We start from the raw sequence: 24194 nt of genomic DNA, 5'->3' as shown, positions 1-24194 counted from the left end.
TAGAGGGGTTCTCTATGTTTTGAATCTAATTACCCTGTAAAGTATTTACCATCCTGATTTTACAGGGGGGATTTTTTTTTATTTCTATTTACTTCTATTTCTATTAAAAGTCTTCTTGTAAGAAAACTGAATGCTTTTTTCATTGTTCTCAGATCCAAGGGTTTGGGTCTGTGGTCACCTATGCAAATTGGTGAGGCTTTTTATCCAACATTTCCCTGGAAAGGGGGGGTGCAAGTGTTGGGAGGATTGTTCATTGTTCTTAAGATCCAAGGGTCTGGGTCTGTGGTCACCTATGCAAATTGGTGAGGCTTTTTATCCAACATTTCCCTGGAAAGGGGGGGTGCAAGTGTTGGGAGGATTGTTCATTGTTCTTAAGATCCAAGGGTCTGGGTCTGTAGTCACCTAGGCAAATTGGTGAGGCTTTTTACCAAACCTTGTCCAGGAAGTGGGGTGCAAGGTTTTGGGAAGTATTTTGGGGGGAAAGACGTGTCCAAACAGCTCTTCCCCAGTAACCAGTATTTGTTTGGTGGTGGTAGCGGCCAATCCAAGGACAAAGGGTGGAATATTTTGTACCTTGGGGAAGTTTTGACCTAAGCTGGTAAAGATAAGCTTAGGAGGTTTTTTTCATGCAGGTCCCCACATCTGTACCCTAGAGTTCAGAGTGGGGGAGGAACCTTGACAGCAGCGAACACGGTTTCCAAAGTAAGTGCAATGTAACTATTTCAAACCTTCTTCCCCTCCACAGAAGGCCTTAAAACTAGAGTCATAACTTAGGCAAATTTAAAAACTTCACACTTTATTTGAACTCCATTGATCCATTTTGTACTCTCTCTCCATCCATCAATTACCAGCAGTGGGCGAAATAAACAGAAGCTTTGCTGCCCAACCAGCCTCCTGTCTGATTCATTCACTGATGCCACAAGTTTGACATCACAATTGTTTCCATGACGATAGACTCACAGGACTGAATCAAACAGGAAAAGGCCAGTTAGAAAGAAAGAAAGCTCTCTTAGGGCACCAAGACCTTGGTAACTGACAGCAATGAGAGAAGATATTACAGAGAGAGTACATGATAGCTTAATGGTTTCAGCAATAAATACATTATATTTAACTTTTGCCCATGTCCTTTACAAAAAAATCAAACCTTGGCTTAACATAAAAATAAAACACCCTATAGTGGAAACCAGTCATTTTAATTACACCATTAGCTTCAGCCTTACTCCATGAAGAGCAGGTGTCCAGGACCAGGAAGTAGCCATTGTTTTCTCTTAGCTCAAGCCAGGATCCTCTTATTCATAGATATTTAGGTCAGAAGGGACCATTATGATCATCTAGTCTAACCTCCTGCACTCTTTCCATCATAAAGAAAGCACAGGAGAAATATTTTAAAAAACCCTTTGGGGGTACACAACAGGAACATGAGTACTTGTGGCACCTTAGAGACTAACCAATTTTTCTTTTTGCGAATACAGACTAACACGGCTGCTACTCTGAAACAGGAAGATGGTTGATTCCACACAGAAGCTCCATGTATATAACAGTTTTGAGGGGAAATCTAAGATGGACACACTGGACAGATTCTCAGCTGGTGTAAATTGGCATGACTTCAACAGAGTTATGCCAATTTATATGAACAGAGAATCTGGCCCATTGACTACTTCTACACTGTTGCAAGCATCTTGCATAATGCACCGCACCCACATGTAGCACTCTCCGCAAACATTAGTGGGCTTGTGGATTAGAGAGAGTGTTTTCTACATTTTATATTACCTATGTGTTCCTTCAGTGCTATTCTGTGGGTAAAGATTTCAGAGGTGAGGAGGCCAGGCCAAGCTGAAAGCAGTTAAGCACTGCCTCAGCTGCCCTCAGGTCTGTCCTAAATAGGTGGGGGAAAGGTAGGTAAGCCAAGAGCAGCCAAAGCCTCATGCAGTCAGCTTTACAGGTAGAGCTAATGCCCAGAGCTGGCAAAACCGGTACTGAAGAGTGGGCAGGAATATTCTAGTTTGCACTGGAAGGAACAACTGCATTGGTGTAGTTGCTACTCCAGGAGACTGCCCTGTCAACAAACTAATGCAGAGTCAGGCAACAGTGGATGGTACGGCATGCTCAGAGCAACAGCAATTCTAAAAGTGGCATGAGCCTGTGCACCTCTCATAGCAACTGTGTGGGTTAAAAGGATGTTAGGATGCAGTGCCATTTTGCCTGCATAGATTTGGCCCTGTAGAGGAACTGGTGCAGTTCTGCTACACAGGAGGTAGGGCAAGATTTGGGAATCCTAAGCAGAGGATATGAGGCCTCAGAAATACGAGAGAAGGACACATGGCTGTGCCACTACCCTAATCCACATAGTGCACATGCCAATAATGAGGAAGTTTCTCCAACCCGAAGGGTGGAGAAGCAGCTCTATTGCTTCAGAGTGGCCAGGGCAAGGCCCAGCAAGGCTAAAAACAAAACCGAATCCAACATCCCACAGAACAGCCTGGCTGCTGAGGGTGCATACTGTGGTCAGGATTTAGGCTACTCTCTTTTCAGACTGTCTACACTACAGATTCAGCAAAGCAGCACTAGTTACTTTCAGAAGGTTTTCTAATTTTTTTGATTCATTTTTTTTTTTTTTTTAAACAAATTGCTTAAGTATTGCAGAAACAGTGGTGTAAGCCCAAGCTATGTCTTCACTGTGGAGTTAACTTGGATTACCTACATTTGAGTTACGCCTCTTCAGTTAGCTCAGCTCGCATAATAGCAACCACACTCACTCAAGCTGTCACGTTCAGGAGCATTACTTTGCATTTATCAACATTGAATTTCATCTGCCACTTTGTTGCCCAGTCACCCAGTTTTGAGAGATCCTTTTATAGCTCTTCACAGTCTGCCTGGGACTTAACTGCTTCCCATATTTTTTATAGTAATATTATGATATGATTGTGTCAATCATAATGTATTTTGTGCAAGATAAGGCATGTGAGATATCATTGGAAAGGTTATGATTTGCTGAATATGATTATCTTATTTGTATGCATGTGTCATTTTTCTATCTAAAGTTAGGAATATTGAACTATACATTCTGACTACAGAAGTGTTTGCACCCAGGGAATGCCCACCAGACAAAATGCAATCAGTCTGGCTGGCTAGCTGGGAACTAGTCAATGAACCATTAGGGAAAACAACAGATCTTTGAAGAGGTTAATCTCCCACCTTACTGAGAAGCTTTCCTGGGATGCTACAAACAGCCTTTGACTCATTGCTGCTTTGACACTGCAGGGTCATGTGATCATGTCACCTAGTACTGGACTCCATGGCAGAATATCAGTTTGTTTTTTTGGGCGGGGGGACAGAACCATCCCAAATAAATCTGCTAGTTTTTAAGGTGCCACAAGTTCTCCTAGCTGTTTTTGGAAAACAAAGGATTCCTGCCATATGTAATACCTATTTAGGGCAGGGGAGTGACATGATCAGTGGTGGTTCTTCACTGAATCCCCACCCAAGAAACAAAGACAAGGGGGGAGGGAGGGGCGCAGAGAGAGAGAGAGAGAGAGTGAGAGAGGGGGAGGGGGGTGAGTCCAGGCTGGAAAAGGTGTCTGGCCTGTGAAAGAAATACCTGGAGTTTTAAGCTGCAAGCAAGAGCAGCTTGCCTTCAAGAACTTCTGCAATCTGCCTAAAATAACATTTAGGGTGAGAAACCAGTTTCAGTAGTATCTTAAGCTTATATTGCATTTTTGTTTTATTTGCTGGGTAATCTGCTTTGATCTGTTTGCTAACCCTTATAATCACTCAAAATCTATCTTTTTTAGTTAATAAACTTGTTTTAGTTCTCTCTAAAACTAAATTTGTGGAATTCATAACTCAGGGGCAAAAAGCTGTGCATATCTTTGTCCACACTGAGGGAGGGAGCAAATTTTATGAGCTTACACCGTACAGTTCTCTGTGCAGCGCAAGACGATACAATTCTGGGTTTACGCTCCAGAGGGGGTGTGCACTTGAATGCTGGGCAGTCCTTTAGCTGAGCTTTCTCATGCGGAGCTGATCTCAGCATCTGTGTAAAAATTGAAGCTGGGTGTGTCCGCAGGAAGGGGGCTTGAGAGCCTGTCACAGCAGCACAGTGTAAAGGAAACCCAGGCTGGTGGGTCAGGCAAGCTCAGTGGTACCCCAGTATATCAGGTGGCGCCCCGGAGGTGGGTGCAGGTAACTCATCACAAGTACTTCATAGCACTGAGCTGGACACAATTTAACATTCAGGAATCAGGAAAAGCTTATGTGCAAGTGAAAAGTACACAGAGAGGAAAATAGAGAAGTCAGGATGGTTATTTTTCTCTATCAGCCTCTACAAATTTGTTCTAGGGAAACCAGAAGTAAAGGGATACAGAAGCTATATCCTTTCCTCCCTCATTATTTCATGAGACATTCACAGCCCCTTAGACTCAAGGTGGGAGCACAGACAAACTGAACTGCCAGAAGAAAGCAATCTCAATATAAAGATTACTTCAAAGCTTACAGTTGTCAACATCAGCCTTCATAAACAATTGGCCCAATTCTGTCCTATAACTCAAGAATGCAACTCATTAGCTCAAGTTCTGCTAAGTTTAACAACTGTAAATATGCAACAACTTTGCTGACTTCAATGAAGTCATGTCGTATTTACACCCGTGTAACTGAACACAGAATTTTGCTCATTCACGTCAATGGGACATGTAAGCTTATGGGGGAGCAGAATTGGCCTCAGTGCTTTAAAGAAATGCTATCAACTTAATAACATCAAATAATAACTTCCTTTGAAGATTTTGTTACCTTATTGCAAGTAACATCAAGATGACTATAGATGAGACAGAGAAAAATATTCTCAAATTTCCAAGCTTGATTACTTTGCATATCTGACAGCCCTTTGTATGTAGTCATTTTCACAATTTTCCCTGTATAGCCTGTTTGTTTGATCTCATCAAAGCTAGTAAGAAAAGTACCAGATACCTTATTCACCACTAGGGTAGGTCTGTTGTTGGTAGCAACAGAATAGTTGGTAGAAACTATTGTTATAGGCAGGTCTCTAGTGTTTGTCACCATGTTACCTAGTCCAACCCAAGCTCTCAGTGCAGATGAATTGCATCAGTGTAATAAGGGACTTGCACTGGTAGGCTTACCCTGGTTTGAAACATTTATGCTGGGGATTTGCACCAGTGGTAAAATGTCTGAGCCCTTCCTGCAGTGTAGCTTCCACCACTACAAGAAGTTTATGGGTCTGAGTTTTGCTAGTATAGATAACAGCCTTTGGATCTCTTTACAACAAGAGAAAAAAAAATGGACCAAAAAAGAGAAAGGAAGAGACTACATAACTTGACGGAGGATACAGAGGCAGGTGTAGTATCCAAAACCACTTCTAATAAATTGGAAAAATTAGTTGCGGTGACAGTGTCCCTTCAAGTTACCAGAGAGGAAAAAATAGCAGGGCAATGTAAGGACAACCACCTAAAAAACCAAACAGACAAATCCCTACTCTTATTGTAAAGATCAAACTAAACAGTGTTTCAACCAATGCATCATGTATTTAATCACATATTTATGAGATTTTAGTAATCACATCACATTGAACAGTATATTGGATTAAAAACGGATTATGGTGCATTTGACAATCTGTAAATGGACATCATCTATTCCAGGCTCAAGAAGCAAAGTTAACAAGAAGAGTCAATAATCAAAGCAGTTTTTAATCCTACATAATTACATTTTTAAAAATTTTCTCTACCACTGTTACTGCTATGTGTAGTCTGCAAGTGACACCACTTACAAGTAAGAAAGCATTTAATAAATCAAAAAACATAGCTCAAAGTAATTTGATATATATTTCACATATAAATAAGATATATGACTGCACTAAAGAAAAAATGTCACAAGACAATTTTAAGGAACGGAAAATTATAACCCTATAGGCATCTTTTGAAACTTCTATAAATGTGATAGAATCCAGATGACAAATTTGGGTTGCCTCAGAGGGACAGCAACATACTGTGTTTTTAGAAATATCTGGTTTATGGGATTCACTAAACAAGTTCTTATAAAAAACATCCAGGGAAGCCAGTGATAAAGCAACAATACATCTCAACGCCAACATTCTTAACTCAGTATTCCTGAAGTCCTAATAAATACTTCCTGGCTAAAGAAGTTTTACCCATAAACATTTACTATTTTCATTGTCTCAACTGCTGCCAACCTAAGAGTTTCACACCTCCCAAGCTACCCTCTTGAAACACAAACACACTCACTACCTATTAGGGTATACCCTTCGGTTTTGCAACCACCACCCATTCTCCCTTTTCCCGGGAGTTTTTGCACAGCAACAGCACGCTCCAGATGAGCATGATGCAAACACAGGTAGCGTAGGCACCGGCGCCCACCCCCAACTCATACAGAGAAGTCAAACGGGGAGTAGGCTACCCCCACACCCAGAGGAGTCAGAAGTGGGGTGTGTAGACTACCAACCCTCCCTTCCCACCCCCGCACAGAGGAGCCGGTGGTGTGTGTAGGCTACTCCCTCCCCACACGCACCGGGGGCGGGGGACGGACGCTACCCCCCTGCACATGCAGAGAGGCGGGCGCGGGAGGGATGTAGGCTCCCTCCCCAGGCACGGAGGAGCCGGGTGTGTGTCCAGGCTCCCCCTCGACACATACAGAGGGATCAGGGGTGTGTTTAGGCTGCCAAACTCTTCCCCCCACGCACAGGGGTCAGGGGAATGGACGCTACCCCCCCCCCCCCACGGGCCGGTGGGGGGGGGGGGAGATGTACGCTTCTTCCCCCCATACACAAGGGAGGCCGGAGGGGCGTGAGGCTGTAGCCCCCCCCCCACCCCCACGGGCCTACGCTTCTTCCCCCCGCGCGGAGAGGCCGCAGGGGACCCACACGCGCTCACCCGCGGTCCGCGGGGCCGTCTCCGGGCCGGAGCGGGGCTGGCTGCGCTCCGCGCCGGGCGAACAGGAACGAGAGGCGGGGCCGGGAGGACCCGGGGGCGGCCTCTGCTCCCCTCCCCGCTCGGGCCCCGGGAAAGGGGAGGGGAGAGGAGGGGGGGGGGAAGCAGCGAACACGCTGCCGACCTCTCCCCTACTGCCCGCCCCCGCCGCGGGCCACCGGAGAGCGCGGGGCCCAAGCGGCGCCGGGCCCGAGCCAGGCAGCCCGTCCCCGGCGGGCGGGGCGCCGCTCACCTCGTTTTGCGGCCTGCTGCAAACTCCCTCCCCGACCCCCGGCCGGAAAGCGCGGAAGGGGGCGGGGGACCCAGGGTCCCTCACGGGGAGGGCTGAATGCGAGCTGGGCCCGGCGGTGGGGGGGGGAATGGACCTAAGCCCCGGGGGTGAGGGGAGAGAAAAATCCCTCACGCTTTTTTGTGGGGTGGGGGGGGGGTGAGAAAATGTAGCCTGGAGAGGCCCCTCCCTCGCCCCTGCACATTTTACGGACGCTGGCATGAACCCCCGCCCCCAGCACGGCCCCCCTCCATCCGCACAGCCCTGTTGGGACCAGGCAGGAGGCGCCCGGTCTGGGACAGCAGAGAGGACAGATGGCACAAAAGGCCTAGCAGCCAGAGAGGGAGGCAGATGGCAGGGGGTGCCCTTCTCACAGGAGCCCCAGCCCTATGAACAGTACCGCAAGAAGTGGAAGGCGGTTTTGTGGGATATCCACATACAGCGGCCCCATTGTACAGCACCTGGCACAACAATCCTGACTGGAGTAAAGCTTAGCGACCCCCGGGGCACATAAATCAGGCTCAACAGCCACCTCACTGCCGAGGTTCAAGTGAACCCGTTATACACACCTGAGTTGGTCAGTGCAGGGATTTATCACACCTCTTATCCAGCTTTTGATATTGTCATACACAATCCCTCCATTTATACAGGGTAGGATCTCGTTTTATTCTTTTAATTAGTGGTCAAAATATAGCATGACAGTTTTATTGTTCAGGAGCACCAGATGGTAATTGGCTAGTGGAGTATTAATTTTGGGGCCTATAACATACGCCTTTTTAAGGTGTATGTTAAAAAAAAATCCTTAAGAGAAACAGTCTGGGTTTGATGAACGACCTATACACCTCTTCATTTTTTGTTCCTGTAACATATATAGGGTTAGAGCTAAAGGCCACTGAAGTCTGGCCGTCAAATATTTACAAGTGTGGCGTTCTATATGATGGATGGGTGTGCTGAAGTTGCAACTGGCATGGTACAGAATGCTTCAGAGGCATCAAGTCAAACATTCTAAGTAAAAAATAGGTATTTTCACAATATAGCCTAAAGACACTACTAGGATATAGCAAGGAAAATGCTAGTTTAAAGGATGTTAACCTATTTTAAGTCCCTATTTTTAACTTTCTAAATGGAAGCATACTCAATGTAGCATAGCGGAAGAATGAATGGTACAATATGTACAATTCCCAGGCAAGAGCATTTACTCAGAGTGGGGATTTAATTAACTCATCTATGTTTACAGGGTTATTAGAATGTTGTAGTTGTATAAGCATGAAAACTGGAAATTGTATTACCCATATGGTGCAACTCTAGCGTGTCAACAAAATAAGATATTTGCAGAGAGGCTTGAAGTAGGACAATATTTGTATTTTGAGATGTGTAAGATGCCATCTGTATTTTAGCCAAGACGTAAAACCCAAGACTCTGATCACTGTGCGATCAGAGGATTCCCTGGTACTTTTCACAAGAGTTCCCTGGCCAAAATTCCAGCTTGTTCAATTATGATCTGAGAGTCTAGGTATCCTACAGTTTCCATTGGATTTAGTGTTTTGTGCACAGAAAGAGTTTACATCAGAAAACAGTCTTAAATATTTGCACAATAGACTGTACTTTACTGTGCTTACTACATTAAAATGAAGCGGAAGTTTCATTCTAGGGCTTGTGTATTTCTTCATTTATCTAGTCATCATGGACATTCATTGATAATGATTCTAAATCCCGAGAGCCATAAAATGAAAAAAAACAACAAAGCACAAGATATGCCATCAGCTAAAGAGCTAGTGTCTCATTCTTTGGTGCCCTAGTTTCCATTTGGTGATTAGTTAGTGGCCACTTCACGTTTGAGTCTCAGGCCAGTTCCTGGTGGACAGGTGTCCACTTCATAAACGGCATGCATTTTGTACCATTGTTTGCAGGCTTAGCAGCAAGGGCAGTCCTACACTTACTTAAAGGTAGTCCTGGTGTTCAGGTAGATGGGCAGGGCAGGAGAGCGGAAATTTGCGCTACTAACATTGCTATACCTGTCCTGTATATAGAGGATTAAGGAGCTCACATATGCAACGATTGCCTCTCCACTTTTACAGGGATCTCACTTGCACAAGCCATTCAAAGTTGTTACTGCATTGGGGAGCCAGAATGCCATCTACTCTGGACAGAATGGATTGTAAGAGCTTACTTTAGCAGTCTCCACTTAGTAATCAGGAGTGTTTTTTTGGCCTTGGCATCGCTCGTAAGCATATTGGCACAAAAACAATAAATGTTAACATGCAGTGTAATACTTAATGCCCATAATTAGCTGTGGAAATCTCCATAATCCATGAAGAGATTTTACTGGCACTTTGCAACTATACTTCCCAACAAACATCAGAACCTGGTGCAAAGCGTAAAGCTGAGCCTGTTACTATGCATGACCCATGCTGCTCCCCACACAATGGGTTGGCTTGCTGATGAAGCAGCAATGCTAGGTGCCAGTACAATGTGCTGCCATTTGGCAGACCCCAGCTAGTTTCCTTGTGCCCAGGCTTTTGCTCCCAAGAGGCCCTGAACACCTGCAACGTTACTTCAATTAGAGCTGCAAGTGCCAAGAACCTCTCAGAATTAAACCCCAAGTTGGAAAGAGCTGAGATTGTTGTAGAGGGGGAAGCTCAAAAAGTGCAATCCAGGGTAGATGTGGCTTTAAACCATTTTATGCCTCCTGAATTCTGGGCCTGCCCAGGCTCCAGCGTAAGATTACAGCAATTCCTGGGGTTGCTGTCAAAGCTTTCCACAGCCTGTTGGATACTCCACTCCCAGAATGCTCTAGCCATGGTCCTGCCCATCCCCAGAATCTCCCCTTTTGTCCCTGGTACACTCCTAGAAGCTGCAAGGGATTATGCCAGCTCTATGTTGTCCAGGGAGCTACACTGCTCAGAGTAGCAGCATAAAGGGGACAGAATGCAGACCAGGAGTGAAAGAGATCACACTGGAGGGGACAGGAGTGTTGTGTCAGTCCAGCCAGTAAAGCTGCAGCACTGATGGGCTCCACAGGGCTCCTTACAGGCTTCATGAGCAAGGAGGACATGACTGTGACTCAGGGCCTCATGTCTGGGCAAAGGTGGCAAGCTGGGAAGAAGTGAAGTTTCCAACACGGAAAAGATAAGGAGTCCGATCACAGGGTAGCTGGTCCCTGTGAATAGGCCAGGTTCAGTGCCCCTTTGTCTGAGCAGGTGGGGGCAACAGAGACAATTAAAGGAGGCAGGGCTACTCCGTGGGCCTATAAATGCATGTCAGAGGACAGGAAGAGGAGTGATTGGGGCAGGCTGTGCCTGGAGAGAGGAACCACAGAAGAGTGATGCCCAGGAACAAGAGGCCAGGTGTTCTGGGAAGCAGCCCTCTGGCAGGTGTTCCAGAAGGGAAGCAGAGCTGGCTGAATGAGAACTGGCTGAGAGTAGGGAGCTGGCTAAGACTGGGAAGCTGCAAGACGCAGGATTACTAAAGACCCCTCGGAGGGGCGGCGGTGAAATCCCAGGACAAAGGGTGAGCTGAAGGACTGTTTTAGTCTATTATGGGCTTATATTTGGACAAAGAAACCTACTTAAAAGGAGCCTGGGCATTGCAGTGAGTGTTGTTAAGCTGGGGAGAATCCCTGCCATGTCACACATGGTGCAGAATGCAGAAGGGGAGAGCAAGGTAGATCTCTGTTGCCTGGCGAAGAGAGGGAAAACGCAGGCAGGGGGATGCAGAAGCTATCTTTGGCCATGAGGTGGCAGCCCCTCTATTACAGGTCCCCCTAGAAAAGCCCAACTCTTTTCTTACGGGAGGACTAACTCTAAGAAGAGTCACACACAGTAGTGCACTGTATATTAACACATGAACACAGCAATTACCATACCGTATCAGTGCTCCCTCTAGTCCATCATCCTGTCTCCGACAGTGGCCTTCCCCTGAAGCTTCTGGTACATGAATCTTCATATGGAACAATTATGGAATAACTTGTCTATTGGGGAAAATCTCTTCCCAATCTCAGGCAAGGAGTGGTGGCTTTATGTCCTGAAGTATGAGGATTTACATCCATTCAAAGTTTGTACAGTGGCTAGCACAACGGGACTGTGATCCACGACTGGAATCCTTAGGTGCTACCACATAAGTAGCCATATAAATGTCTAATCCCTTTTTGAATCCTAAACTCTTGGCCTCACGGATATCTTATGACATTGTGCAAAATCATTTCCTTTCATTAATATTAAGTATGTTGCCTTTCAGTTTCATTAACATCCCCTATTTACCCTCTGTCATAACATGAGGAAAAGGAGTGTCTAATTTACCCTCTCTATACCCTTCATTCTGTATATCTCTTTCATGTCTCTTCATCTCCTCTCTAAACCAAGAGACCCAGTCTTCCAACTCTCCTCATACAGAAGGCCTTTGCCTTTCTCCAATCTATTTTTTCCACATCCATTGAGACAGGGCAACAGGGCCGAAGACAGGGGGTAGTTTAATAAGTGAGTTAGCCACCTAGGTGGCTAAATCCTATTGACAGTCAATGAAAACGGGGCTTACATGATTTAAGCATGTAGGTATTCTTGAACACTGTACCTAGTGTTCCAGATGAATGTGCATACCAATTGGTATCATGGCATTACAACACTAATTATTTCTATATCCCATTCTTTAGACATCCTAACACTGTTTGCGCTTCGATTTTTTTGAGAATGCCTGTAACTTCCTCAGGCTGCGAAGGTCAATCTAGTCTGAGATTTTTCACCATCCAGCTGGGGACGTAAAGAGAACTGACAGGCTTAACCCACAGAACGCCAACTGGGTAACGAGAATAACTAAGTTCCTGTGTGCACTGGCTGATAAGAGGAAGGAGCAGCAGGACAGGCAATGGTATTTTGGTTGATGCAGTTCTAAGACAATGCTTCCCTCTGCATCACAGCACAGGCACCAGTGACTCTGAAAAGCCACTGCTACGTCATTATCCTTTGTACTGCATTACAGACCAAGGCTAACAGCAAAAATGCAAGGAAAGGAGGGAGAGAGGCAGCAAAACTTTTTGCTATTTCCCTCTGATAACTGCCTCTGAATTATTTAAATGCTTTATAAAGAAGGATTAAGAAAAAAATTGGAGTCAAATCGCTCTCTCCTCCTTAGTGAGTCAATCAGATCTACCCTAAGCCACGAGAAACATCAGTCTTTTCCTAGCCTGAAGTGAAGTCTATTCTGTAAGTGTCAAAAGCTACAAGTGTCACTGTTCTATAGGTCACACCTTAGATGACATGAGGCACCACAGGCTCTGTTACTCAGTCTGTGGGTGAGAGCCCCAGTGCACTGCTAATGCCTCAGCCTTTGCATCCAGAGTTATCTCTGGATTGTCAAAATCCTGTCCCTCCCATCCGTGAGATGCTGCTGTATCCTTGGGGCTGTGAACTGCACCCATTGGAATGAACGTGCAATTCCACTAGGGCAGTGAGTCCCAGACTTCTGTATGCCATGACCCTTTTTGGGCTCACCTCAGTTAACACACTCCCCAGGGGTCTGACACAGAGCCCTGCAACGAGACACTACCTGACTACGAATGTTGGCTTCAGATCGGAAAAGAACCCAAGCCCCGGCGTTCAGATCTGGTGGGCTCCTCTCTTCCTACCCATAGGGTTGGCGCAGCAGCAGCTGCGGCCAGCTCACTGTGCCGCGTGTGCTGATGAGTCCCAGTGCCTCTCAGCGTGCAGCACACAGTACAGCAAGTTGGGGGCGGCCAGGAGCATGCAGCCACCTCTTGTTCATCAGCATGCATGTCTCGGGGTCACAACACCCACCTGGGAAAGGCTGCACTAGGAAGCTTTAAAGGTAATATGTCCTTTTCAATTAGGACACAGCTATATTAGCTCAGAGCAAAAGCTTTCCTACCTCCTCACCATCCTTGCATTGCAAACCATTCCAATCCATATGGATGTGTGCCATTCTGCTTTCCGCCTCGTCCCCCCCAGGGGTCCTGTTATCTCCATATGGCTACCATTGCTGTAGTATCCACGCACTTCGCAATCTTTATTGCATTTATCCCTACATCAGCCCTGTGAGGCAGGACAGTGCTATTACCCCCGTCTGTAAAACGGAGACCTGAGGCAGAGAGGGAGTGACTTGCTCAAGGTCACCCAGGAAGTCTGTAGCAAAAAGGGCACATCTTTTTGGCACATCGTTATTGGCATATCTGAGGGGCCACTCAAGAGGACCGTACGGAGACTTAAATGCAATCATTGGGGACAAAGTGCCTACGAGTCATTAATCTGGCTGATCCCACCAGTCATGACAGCATTCCCACGCTGTGTGGACTTGCAAATTAAACAATTTAAACACACACCATTTAAGCAAACACATTAAATTTCCACCCCCAATCTGATTTTTTTTTTAAATGATGTGAGCCAGGGTACAGGTTGCAGAGAGGAGCCCATTTTTCAGTATCTTCCTGAAGAGCAAACCAGAGTTCATCACTGTCTTGATTACAACCCGTTGTAGAACTTGATCCTGACAGCATGGACACTAATCTGCTTTCATAGGGAACTGCAATTATACTTATCGATAATTTTGTAAAATCTGCTTTGACAGACCGTGTACTGACAACTTTTCCTGGCAGAAATTAAAGTGGATTTTTCTTCAAGAAGGCCACCCGTCCACACAACCCTAATCCTCCTAGCTCACATATGTTACTGTAACTTGCACTGCACTGAATCCAATTACACAGCCTCAACCCAGGAAAAATCTGCAGCCGTTTAAGAGCAGAAAGCATCAGATGAAAGGGTGTGTATGGGGGGGAGAAGCCTTACTGCAATTTGGTTCTGAAATCTCACCTCTGTAGACAGGTAAATGGGCACTGTCATGAGGAAAATATACCATTCTCCATCATATTAACAATGTGATCCAAACTGCCTGGGTGACATACATTTGAGTGAAGCATGGACAACAGAAAAACCTATGGAAGCCAAGCTGGTGTTACTCCCGGGGGGATTCTGCGTGACTGCGCGCCTGCAGAAAACGGGTTTCCCTGCAGAATTCCTGTGCTTCCCTGACAAAAACGGCAGGAAAGCCACATGAGCGGTGCAGGGGGAGACCATGGGCACAGTTTTTTAGGGGGGGGGGGGGACTGTCCCCCTCCAAACAGAGGCAAGGCATGGGGGGCACATGGGGTTATGTGTCACTACCTCCCCCTCATTTCTGCAAGCGCAGAGCTGCCCAGCTGAAGGAGGCTGAGTCTTGACTGATGCTGAACGCTGCCTCCTGGATCCTAGTGACAGTTGTGTTCCCCCACTGCCATGCTGGAGCCACATTTATGTACTGACAAATAAAATTTGCAGAATTGTAAAATATTGTGCGCATAATTTTAATTTTTTTGGTGCATAATTCCCTCAGAAGTACAACTGCAATCTGGAAGTGCCTCACAATTGTTATTTATTCTACGTTAAAAGCAATTTTAAAGTATATTGCTCTGGCCGTATGAACAAGCCAGCAGTGAGCGCCACCAAGCAGCAGGTCTCGCATACATTGTGCATGCAGGATTGAAGAAGCCGATAAATAAACTTGGGTTAAATTGTCAGAAATGGCCTTAAAAAAACCGAGCAAAATTACATGCCAAAAGTGGGTAATGGTGTATCTAACTATCTGACGTGCACCTGGTCACACAAGCTAATGTAAGTTGTGGTTGGATGGTAAAAGGAGAAGGGTATAATGATTTTTGCCAGTTTGTGGACAGCTGAAATTTTTCCCTTTCATGTCCAGAAACTGGCTTCAAAATCACAAGTCAACCCTTCTTAAGAAGAATATTGAAGCCACCTGTTGACCTCAGTAGGGACAGGCAGTGTTGCCCTTAGTCAGTGGCTAAATATTACATTTGCAGTGTTCCCCATATGGCAGAGACTTCTAAGGGCCAGATCCTACCACCCTCACTTACATTTAGCACTTACTCTGCCAACAGTTAAACTGAAAAGAGCGGGACTGCATGTGGAGTCAGGGGGAGGGGTTAGAATCTGTTCCTAATTTGGTTAGAGATCTAGTGGATTTTTGGCATATTGGTGGGAACACACCTGTCTATTAGTGCAGTTTACACAAGCTGAAGATCTGGCCCATTGCTTCCTAAAGGACAGGTGCATTTTCAAGACTCCAAAATTGCATGTTACCTCTTTGTAGGCAGATTTTGGACTGGAAGTCAGGACATCAGAGTTCCATTCCTGCCTCAGTCATAGACTTCCTGTGTGACCTTGGGCAAACTACTTACAAGTCCGCTTCTCCAACTTGTAAAATAAGGATAATGATACTTCCTCTACCTGAAGGGACATTGTGAGGCTTAACTCATTAGTGTTTCAGTGCTTTGGAATTCTGGAATGGAAACAGCTACCGAGATGCAAATAATTGGCAAATTTCCACAGTGCTTTTCAAGCAGAAGGACAGAGTGCTTTACAAACTGACTATAGCAAGGAATAATTCCCTCACCCACCCCGCATACTCCACTCAAGTAGTCAGTCACCTCTTTGGTGGAACATAGTTCCTCCATGACATTGTACAGCAACACCAAATAGTTTAAGAAAGAAATAAAAATCATACACAAGTGACTCTGAAGGCAGAATTCGCAACTGGTAAATCTGTTACCCACTCTGGCCAGAACACTGCTAACAGTCATAGGCCTTAACAGCCACGAGCATTCAAGGCCTCAACTTTTATGTTTCATCCATCACCCATCCTGCCCCCAAACAAACCAAACCCAAAACAGCACTTCCAACAGCAACCAGGGTCCTCCAGGGAAGAATGCAACCTAATAAAACAACAATATCCCTTCTGCAGCACCTATATACCCCTAAGAGGTCTTTAGTATTAATCTGGTACCCTGCAATATTGACTGGCATGACCCTGCTTAGCTCATGAGATGCACAGAAATCAGAACACACAGCTGGCAAAGCTTTAGCCTAGCTTCGGGCTTCACCATGTCTGAACTAGTCCAATATCTATAGCAGAAGTAGTAAACTAATGCATTTCTTCTTCATGCTGTTGATGAGTCTGGGTATTAGTTCTTGTATTCTACAAATACAAGGGGAGTACAGACAGACATCCTGATGTAACAGGATCTATAGCATTGTAAAGCTCTCTCAGTTTCTCATGTCCCTTACCTGGGGAAGTACCGTCACTCACCCCTGCAAACAGGAGGCCCTGATAGAAGCAGCATTATGGAATGCCATGCAGGGCATCCCAAACCCAGCAGCAGAGGAGTCGGCATCGCAATGCACAGGTGAGTTGGGGAGACACTGGTGGATTCACCACTCGGCTGATGCTCTTGTTATTCCATCAATGTGACAGTAAGGCCATATGGTGGCCACAAAGCCTTGAGCCGAAAATAGCATACTTGGGGGAAAGGATGCTTTTTGCATAGGCTTTGGCAAGTCTCCCCGGCACACAGCCTGACTTCTCACCCTGTGCACTGTAGACAATTTATTTCTTGGTCTCTCCTAGTTTGGGGGAGGAATGGGTCAGTTCAGAGGAAAACACAGGATTCCAACCAAAAATGTGAAGTATCTTCTGCTCAGGGACGGGGGTGTGTGTGTGAGAGATCTTAAACTGCTCAAGACACATTTTCATAACACCCCCACCCAGATAATAGGGTAGGAGGGACAAGATTAAGCCTTAGGCTCACTTGCCCATCCATAGTAACTACCCCTGTAAGCAACCTAAGAACGGCCATACTGGGTCAGACCAAAGGTCCATCTAGCCCAGTATCCTGTCTTCCGACCTGGCCAATGCCAGGTGCCCTGGATGGAATGAACAGGTGATCCCTTCCCTGTTGCTCATTCCTAGTGTCTGGCAAACAGAGGCTAGGGACACCATCTCTGCCCATCCTGGCTAATAGCCATTGATGGACCCATCCTCCATGAATTTATCTAGTTCTTTTTTGAACCCTGTTATAGTCTTGGCCTTCACAACATCCATATATCTCCCTGAAGCAAGATTGTTCAGGGAGATATATGGGTGAGGGGAAAAGAAGAGAAACTAAATCAAAATAGAAGGCAATACAGTCCCATGTGGGATGTACTTAGCCAGCCATCCAAGCCTCACATACACCACAGCCCCTTTGTGTGTACAGACTTCATCATGCCTTAGTTATACAGCAAAACACTAATTAGAATAGATGGGCAGAGCCAGAGTGATATCACCCTGGAAGAGTTCTATAGATTGTAACCCTACAATAATCCCACAAACTTCATTTAGGGGATTTAATAGAGACAGTTTCTAAGACCCATATATAAAGAGCTCATTCTCTTAGTGTCTATAGAAACATACTCAGTTTTTATAGGAGCCTATTGTTTTCATACCGATTGGAGCCGGTCAGACTTTTCCATAAGGGAAACCAGGAACTACTGTCCTCTGCTTTTGTAAAAATATATCCCCCCTTTTTAAAACTTACCTCCTGTGCCAAGTGATAGGAACCCATTTCACAGGTTTCCCATTCAAAAGAAAATCCGTATTCATGCCAGGCGACCCTGCAGCAGTTACCTTACAAGGGACCCGGCAGGACAGCAACTGCCCGAGCACTAACAGACCCAGCCGCCCCAGCTGGCAGCGGGAGGGCGAAACTCGCCGCGTAACCCAGGCAAAGGCGAGCGAGCACCGCGCATCCGAATGTCATTACTCGGAGCGAGAAAAATCCATCTCGGCCGAGCTTGGGACGGCACAGTACAAATACAGGCCAATGAGCTCACATCCTGCCCGGACCCGGGCGACCAGGGCCGGGTCGGCACATCGCAGGGAACACACCAACCCGGCCCAGCAGCCCCTCGCTGCTAAGCGCAGAGCCGCGCGGCAAGGCTGGGGTCCGTCCCCCGCCCCCCCAAGGCGCCACGCCACACAAAGCAACCCCGCTTCCCCAGCGCCGCTGCTCAGGGTCCAAACCCAAAGCCTCCCGCCTGGGGGGGAAGGGAAGGGGGTCGGCGCGTCGCACCCGGGGGCCCGGCCCCCAGCCCCGGGGAACCCCGGCCGGCGAGCCCCGCACTCACATCGCTTGCACAGCTCCAGACACAAAGCCATGGGAGACACAAAGCAGGGGCGGCGGCGGCTCTTCCCTCCTGCGGGGGCGGCGGCGGCGGACGGGCCACGGCAGCCGAGGGGGGAGTCGCTCTGCTCGCGGGCCCGGGCAAGGCGGGGGGCGGCAGGACAAGGGCAGAGCCGCACGGGCCTGGCTCGCTACCTCCCTTTGCCTCGCCCCGCCGCGGCAGCTGTGCACCGCCCCAGGGCGGGGCTCCGGGGTAGCCGGGATGGCCGCGCCCCCGAGCCCGGCGCTGTTGGGGGCGGAGAGATCACGCCGGATCCAGCTGGACTCCCGCACGTGCTCACCGGGCAGTCCGACCTGAGGCCTCCCCCCACCCTCGCTCTGCCCTGGGGCTGTGCTGCCAGTGGGGGTCTCGGGGGTCCCAGAACAGGGAGCTGGTCCACCGCCTGGTGGGCAACAAAGCCCCAGGGCTTCAGGGCCCCCAAACACAACCTCCCCCCAAAAAGCACAGGTCCCCTGGTGTCCCCAAGGCAGGGTCAGCTGGTCCCCAACTGTCTGGCTGCTAGATGGGGAACTGGGCTTGGGTGTTCCAGTGGCCTTGCTGCCAGAAGCGCTTAATGTGCGTGTGGGAGAAGGGAGGGCGGGGGGTGTCATAGACCCAGCAAACCAAAACTAAACAGGGAGCCAGGTGGCCAAGGGGCATGCTTTGATCCCAATTATGATAGATCCCCCTCCCCCTTTTTTCAGACCACATTCAGCAGTGGCTGCTGGCAGGGGAAATCAGGGATTATGTCACTTCCCCTTCATCTGTATTTATTCCATGCATTACTGGGTCACTGAGAGGTTAATGACTCTGGCCTGGCCCTGCTCTAGGTACTGCTGATATATTAAGAAGGGGAGGACCCCATATTACACACAAACAGCTGAGATCTTACAGTAGTCAGTGAATTACCAGTGCAACATTCTCACCAATAGCCGAGCAATCCAGTGGTTAGGGCCCTAACCTAGGACCCAGGAGATTTGTGTTCAATTCCCTGCTCCACCATCAACTTCCTGTGTGACCTTGGGCAAGTCACTTAGCCTCCCTGTGCTTCAGTTCCCCTCTGTAAAAAGGGGACAACAGCACTGTCCTGCCTAACGGGGATAGTGTGAAATGCTTTGAGTGCTGTACTAGATAAGAGCTAAGAATTATTACCTACCTAATAGCAGCTGATTGTCCAGCTACCTCCCAAACTGGCGAAAATAAATGGGCTCTGCAGACAGCGTGCCCAGAAAGTTAGCCGTCCTGGGCTCTGTGGGAGCAAAGTCAAGGGGCCTTTATGGCACCTCCCTTCCTTCTCATTTATAACAAAGGGGTCCAGTTCAAGACCTCTGCCAATCTCAGTTGTGCTTTATAGCATGGAGAGAGAGTTGCTCTCCCAGGTTGAAACCATGTAGGGATTTGTAGGTTAAAACCAGCACCACCTGGAAACATTGGCAGCCCATGCAGCTCCCAGAGCACTGGTGTCATATCTTCCTGGTTTGAAATTCCACTTTATAAGTGGGCAGCTGCATTTTGCATTAGCTGCACATTCTCAATGATGTCAAGGTGTAGCATCAAGAGAGCACATTAGAGGAATCTAGCTTCAAAGTAACAAAGGATGGATGATTGTGGTTAAGGTCCCTTCATAAGCAAGAAGAGGATGCATATGGTGAAGAGCACTCCTGGCTCCAACTGACCCCTGGTGGCCCAGAAAGAAATAACCCAGGATTTGAACAAAGGATGCAAATGGCAGACACGCTCCTTCAGTCAATGGCACTACAGTAAGCTTCTGCTCTTTTCGGTGCTTCCCCAAACCTACTAACATTATCGCCATTTTATCCAGACTGAATTGTACCCAGCTAATCTTCACCAAGCCCCAAGCTCATATAGACACTAGATCATTTGTTCCACCGCACTGGCTGGGACAGGAGTGATGGAGACATAGAACAGGGTGTCATCAAGCATACTGAATACACTGCTGCCTGTATCACCTCATTAACTCTCCCAATGTCCTTGTACATATGTTGAACAGGAGGAATGGCAAACCGGGCCATTCCGGCACCCCATAGGGGTTACTGATGCCACAGGAGTAAATGCCCAACACTATCTTAAGATAGGAGAGAACTCAACCACTCAAGTAACTCCATCTATATTTGCTGGTGACTACAGGTATTGAGCGCAGGACAGACAAGGAGGGTGACACACAGATATGTCAATAAAACCTCATGATTAGTGGTATCAAAGACAGCAGACAGATCTAGAAAGGACAGCATGGACTCTTGATCATCCTCCATCGTTCAAGGAGATCACCAACCAAATCCCCGCCCTGAATAGTTTATAGTCTACGGCTCAGATCCTAAAATGTATTTAGGCTCCTAACTTCCACTGATTTCAATGGCTGTTAGGAGCCTAAATATATTTCAGAATCTGGACCAAAGTGTAGGTAAATGTGGACAAAGAAACAGGAGAAAGGGTGAGAAACAATTACTGATTAATTAAATCCTATTAACCTCTCTGATATTCCATCCAGTCCTTAAACTTTGCCCAAACAGCCTCTTCCCAAACTTTTTCACAATGTGGAACATATGTTAATAGACTGTCTTGTGGATCCAACCCTTCACATTCACACGTCTCTCAGATCATCTCCATGGCAACATTTTCTTACATGGAGCAGTCAGATTAGGGCAGTGTTTAATGGACGTTTAACATTTCAGGGCAGTAAGTCTTGTCCTTTGTGAATAGTTTTAACCCCAGTGTCTGTTTTTTCTCCCCTTTCCATATATTGTTACTCTTACCTGGAAACCCAGCAACATGTAACCAGCCAGCTCCCAGTGGATCACTGGCAAGTGCTCCATGAACCCCGGCTTGGGAACCTCTGGCCTTAACTAACTTAGAGTTGACCCCAGATCTCATCCGATGGGCACACGGCACCTGGTTACATACACCTCACTCCACAGCCTGGCTGGGCTTATGCCATGGTCTGAGGTGCAGGAAAATACACCCGTAAGTAAGAGAGCGAGGAGGGAGAGAAGCAGCATGGCATCTGGAAGTGGGATACTGCCTGGAACTGGAGCCCACGCTCATGAGAACTGAGGCACTTGCAAGGAGGCTCCGCGCAGACTGGGGAGGGCAGAGGGAGAGTGTCACCGCTCTGCATGCACACACTGACTGAGGTGCAGGACAGTCGTCACGACACACAAACTGGCTTGATGTTCAAGGCGTTCTGTATCACATTTGGGATGGGAAAATGTGCGAAGGTGGCTTCCAAAAACAGCCCTTCCTTGGGGGTTCAGTGGGTTTGGGGAGAGAGCAGGACACAGATCACTGCAAACAAAATTGGGAGTTTGGAGGTGAAATTCTGCCAAACAAAAACTGCCTTTCCCACCCCAGCTCCGCAGCCGAGACGAATTGTCCTGGAGCTGCCAGCCAGGCTCAGGCGCACTGAGCTGACAGCTCCAGTGAGTGACAAAGAGCGGGGTGCCATGGTGACAACTTCCTCAGCACGACTCTGCGCCCAGAGAATCTCGCACACACACAAAAGGCTTTTTGGCTGAGGGGCCGCTTCCAAGACCCCATTCTTCTCAAGCTGCTTCTTTCCCCATGGATGGGGGAGGGGTTATATAATCCCAAGATTTCTCAGTGGGAAGGGCTGAGTTCTGCTGGGGATGGCCCAACTCCCTGCAAGATTTCCTCACTATTCTCCTCTTTTGAGAGACAGGCACAGACTTTTGGGACTCGGTCAGACCCGTGTTTCTACTCGTGGCTTTTTGTGCAGGGCCAGATTCAGGTCACACTTGATGCTGGACTTCATGCTCACACTGGGGGTCTGGATTCTGCTCACAGCTGCGGTGGTGTAAATCTAGAGCAACTCCAGTAAGAAGAATGGGCTAACTCCTGGTTTATGGTGGTGTAACTGATAGCAGGGTCTGGCCTTTCAAGTTCTGGCATAGAGGAAAGTCTTTCTCTAGAGGAGAGACAGACAGACAGGAAAGGAAAGGAAAGTGGAAGTGGCTGGGTCTTTGTGCTCACTGCTTCTCCCTCCCGTGCACCTCCATCCAAGGAGGCCTCCGTCATGGGGGGAGAATTTAGCTTAATTCTCATTTGACTTGACACCACCTGCAGTCACATGTGCCCTGGTTTTACATTAAACCCTCTGAGATGCAGCCCTGAAACATGAGGTTACAGTTAGGATTGATGGAGTGGGAGGAAGGGAATCCATAAAACAAGCTTCCAGCCCTTCCAGGAACATAATGGCTGACCCGAATCAATCCACACATAAGCCTCGCCCACCCAGGAGCAGAACTGAACCATGAAAACCCAAACAGCCCCCTTGGGAACAGACTCACTAACCACTGGAGTCTGGGACTCCTGGAACGGAGAGTTCCACCTCGGTAGGGTCCAAATCTGGGCGTCTAGCTGCTCCTGTCCTGGCTCTGCTGCAACTGCTCCTCAGAAATGAAAATCTATGTGCTGAGGCTGGTAGGATCCTAGTAGATGGGGAAGGTCTGTTTGATCATCAAGGTAATGCCCCTGCAAGACCAGGTGATCTTCTGACTACACCCATGCCACAGTCTGACCAGGATGGCCGCGATTATGTTCCTAGGCTGCCATGCCAGTGACCACGGTTGTGGGAGCAGCAGCTCTGCCTTGATAAGCTTGTTTACAGGAGGTCTTGCCTGTCATGGGATTCTGGCTTCACAGGTAGTCTGGTTCCCTGGACTGCCCAGGCAGGGAGTGTGTGTACTGTTTGAATTACTTGCTGTTACAATAAGTCCTTGAGAGCTCTGATTTATTTATGACTTTGACTGCACTACTCTCTGCAGAGATGAGCAAACTGGCTTTCAAAGTGAAGAGAAATCAGAGAGTCCATTGGTAACTGCCCCCACTCGACTCAGACACTTCCTATTCAAGGCAGGCATTAGTGAGATAGGATCTGTACTTTGGACATGCTTTCTGATTTCCAGCAATGGAATCATTATTGATGTGTCTGAGCGCATATCAAAAGCCAAACAGGAAGATGGGTCCAAAGGAGAACCCTGCCTAGGAGCCAGCCACCCTTTTCTGAGCTCTGCAGGGGCTCAGATCCAGACCTGAACCACACAACTTTGGATCTGAGTGTGATCCTAGCAGCTCCAGCACCTCACTACAGTTTGCCAAGGAAAACAAAGCACATGTCGATTCAATTGCTTCCTGCCTATGAGACAGGTGCAGATCCTAGAAATTCAGAATGACCCCTGGTGGAGGGATTGTTACATACACAGGGCTCTGTCTGGCTTTTAAAATATCTAACTTGTTCTCTTTCTGAGTCCTTATTGATACTCAGACAGTGACTCATCAGATGGAAAAAAGCAAGAGGAAGGCACTGAAGCAAGAGAGAGAAACAGCCCAGCAGGAGAGAGAGGACAGAGCAAGGGAGAGAAAAACACGTGTATGCACGGGACAGACTCACGAAGAGTAATTCCCATTCAGCCTTACGACCCTGGGAGATGCATGCACTCAGCTCCTGCTGAATGAACTGGGAGGTACTTGCATGAATTTCCCAGTACGATCAGACTCTATGAACTTTAGCATTTCATAGCAGGCACATTTGGTTTTCTTAGGTGCCTGTAAGTGCAAAGTACAGTCATGGCAGTGCCATAGCAGAGAGGCCCCAAAGTGGAGACACAGAGATGGAAGTTGGGCACAGCTCAGAGGAGGGCTGCACGGAAGCCAGTTGTGGCTCCCTGATTCTGGCAGCCCAGATCTCTTGGCCCCAGTGTACAGCAGAGCAGCACTGGGGCTGCTTTACACAATGCCAGCAGGCCATGGCCCTTAAGGGCCTCTACCTAGTTGAGAAGAGGCAGAGTGCAACTGCGGTGAGGTCAGGTCCCTTCCCACATGACCCCTGCAGGAGGAGGTGGCGTAGGAGCTGGTAGTGCTGGCCCCGCAGTCGTTGAGGAGATCCAGTTGCTTTCC

At 47.6% G+C, this 24194-nt stretch overlaps 1 protein-coding gene across 7 annotated transcripts in view; it reads right to left on the bottom strand.

The window, feature by feature from the left end:
* Nucleotides 1-24194, bottom strand: part of DLGAP4 (DLG associated protein 4) — a 335649-nt gene that overhangs the window by 48249 nt on the left and 263206 nt on the right. Inside the window, exon 1 of one of the 7 annotated variants that reach the window (XM_037915416.2) lies at nt 18225-18569. The exons of 4 other annotated variants lie outside the window; for them this stretch is intronic. In XM_037915416.2, coding sequence (XP_037771344.1) covers nt 18225-18255 — 31 coding nt within the window. In that variant the 5' untranslated portion in view covers nt 18256-18569. Of the gene's footprint in view, nt 1-6896; nt 7029-18224; nt 18570-24194 lie in introns of those variants that run through there. 2 more of the 7 variants (XM_043527463.1, XM_043527464.1) reach the window with 2 other exon arrangements.

The sequence above is a fragment of the Chelonia mydas genome, chromosome 13, assembly GCF_015237465.2.
Source record: "Chelonia mydas isolate rCheMyd1 chromosome 13, rCheMyd1.pri.v2, whole genome shotgun sequence".
Classification (NCBI taxonomy): Eukaryota; Metazoa; Chordata; order Testudines; family Cheloniidae; genus Chelonia; species Chelonia mydas.
This window is presented reverse-complemented; position numbering and strand designations above follow the sequence as displayed.